This window comes from Galeopterus variegatus, unplaced genomic scaffold, assembly GCF_000696425.1.
Source record: "Galeopterus variegatus unplaced genomic scaffold, G_variegatus-3.0.2 Scaffold1170, whole genome shotgun sequence".
Lineage (NCBI taxonomy): Eukaryota > Metazoa > Chordata > Mammalia > Dermoptera > Cynocephalidae > Galeopterus > Galeopterus variegatus.
The window spans coordinates 394,596-395,044 of NW_007727281.1; the positions used below are offsets into that span (position 1 = coordinate 394,596).

At 49.9% G+C, this 449-nt stretch overlaps 1 protein-coding gene across 1 annotated transcript in view; it reads left to right on the forward strand.

Annotated features, from left to right (window-relative positions):
* Positions 1-449, forward strand: part of DPCR1 (diffuse panbronchiolitis critical region 1) — a 10,321-nt gene that overhangs the window by 6,745 nt on the left and 3,127 nt on the right. The window contains exon 2 of the mRNA XM_008575349.1: positions 277-309. Coding sequence (XP_008573571.1) covers positions 277-309 — 33 coding nt within the window. The remainder of the gene's footprint in view (positions 1-276; positions 310-449) is intronic.

Below are 449 nucleotides of genomic sequence, written 5' to 3' on the forward strand. Positions count from 1 at the left end.
AGGGATCCGAACCCGTGGCCTTGGTGTTATCAGCACCGCACTCTCCCGAGTGAGCCATGGGTTGGCCCCACCATGGGAAGTTCTGCTAGAGGGCTTACCCCAGTCTCTCAGACTGTTACATTTGGGATGGAGCCAGAATGTTAGGAAAAGATGGAGATTCTGATATTCCCTTCTCTCTCAGCTTGGCCATGTAAAGGGGATTCTGTTCCATATGTATATAAACCCTGAAGGAAGCTCTCTGGGGGAAGTTTCTTATTTGCCTCTCTTCCTCCACAGGTGCTACTACGTACCAGGAACTTCAGAAGACTGGTGAATACTCAACATCTGATCATTTAACCTCCCCCGCTCCAGGCCTCAGTTACACCACTACTCCCTCTGACTACACTGCTCTGCGTTCAGGACAGAGACCTTCAGACTCCCCTAAATCTGCAGAAACCCATACGCTAAAA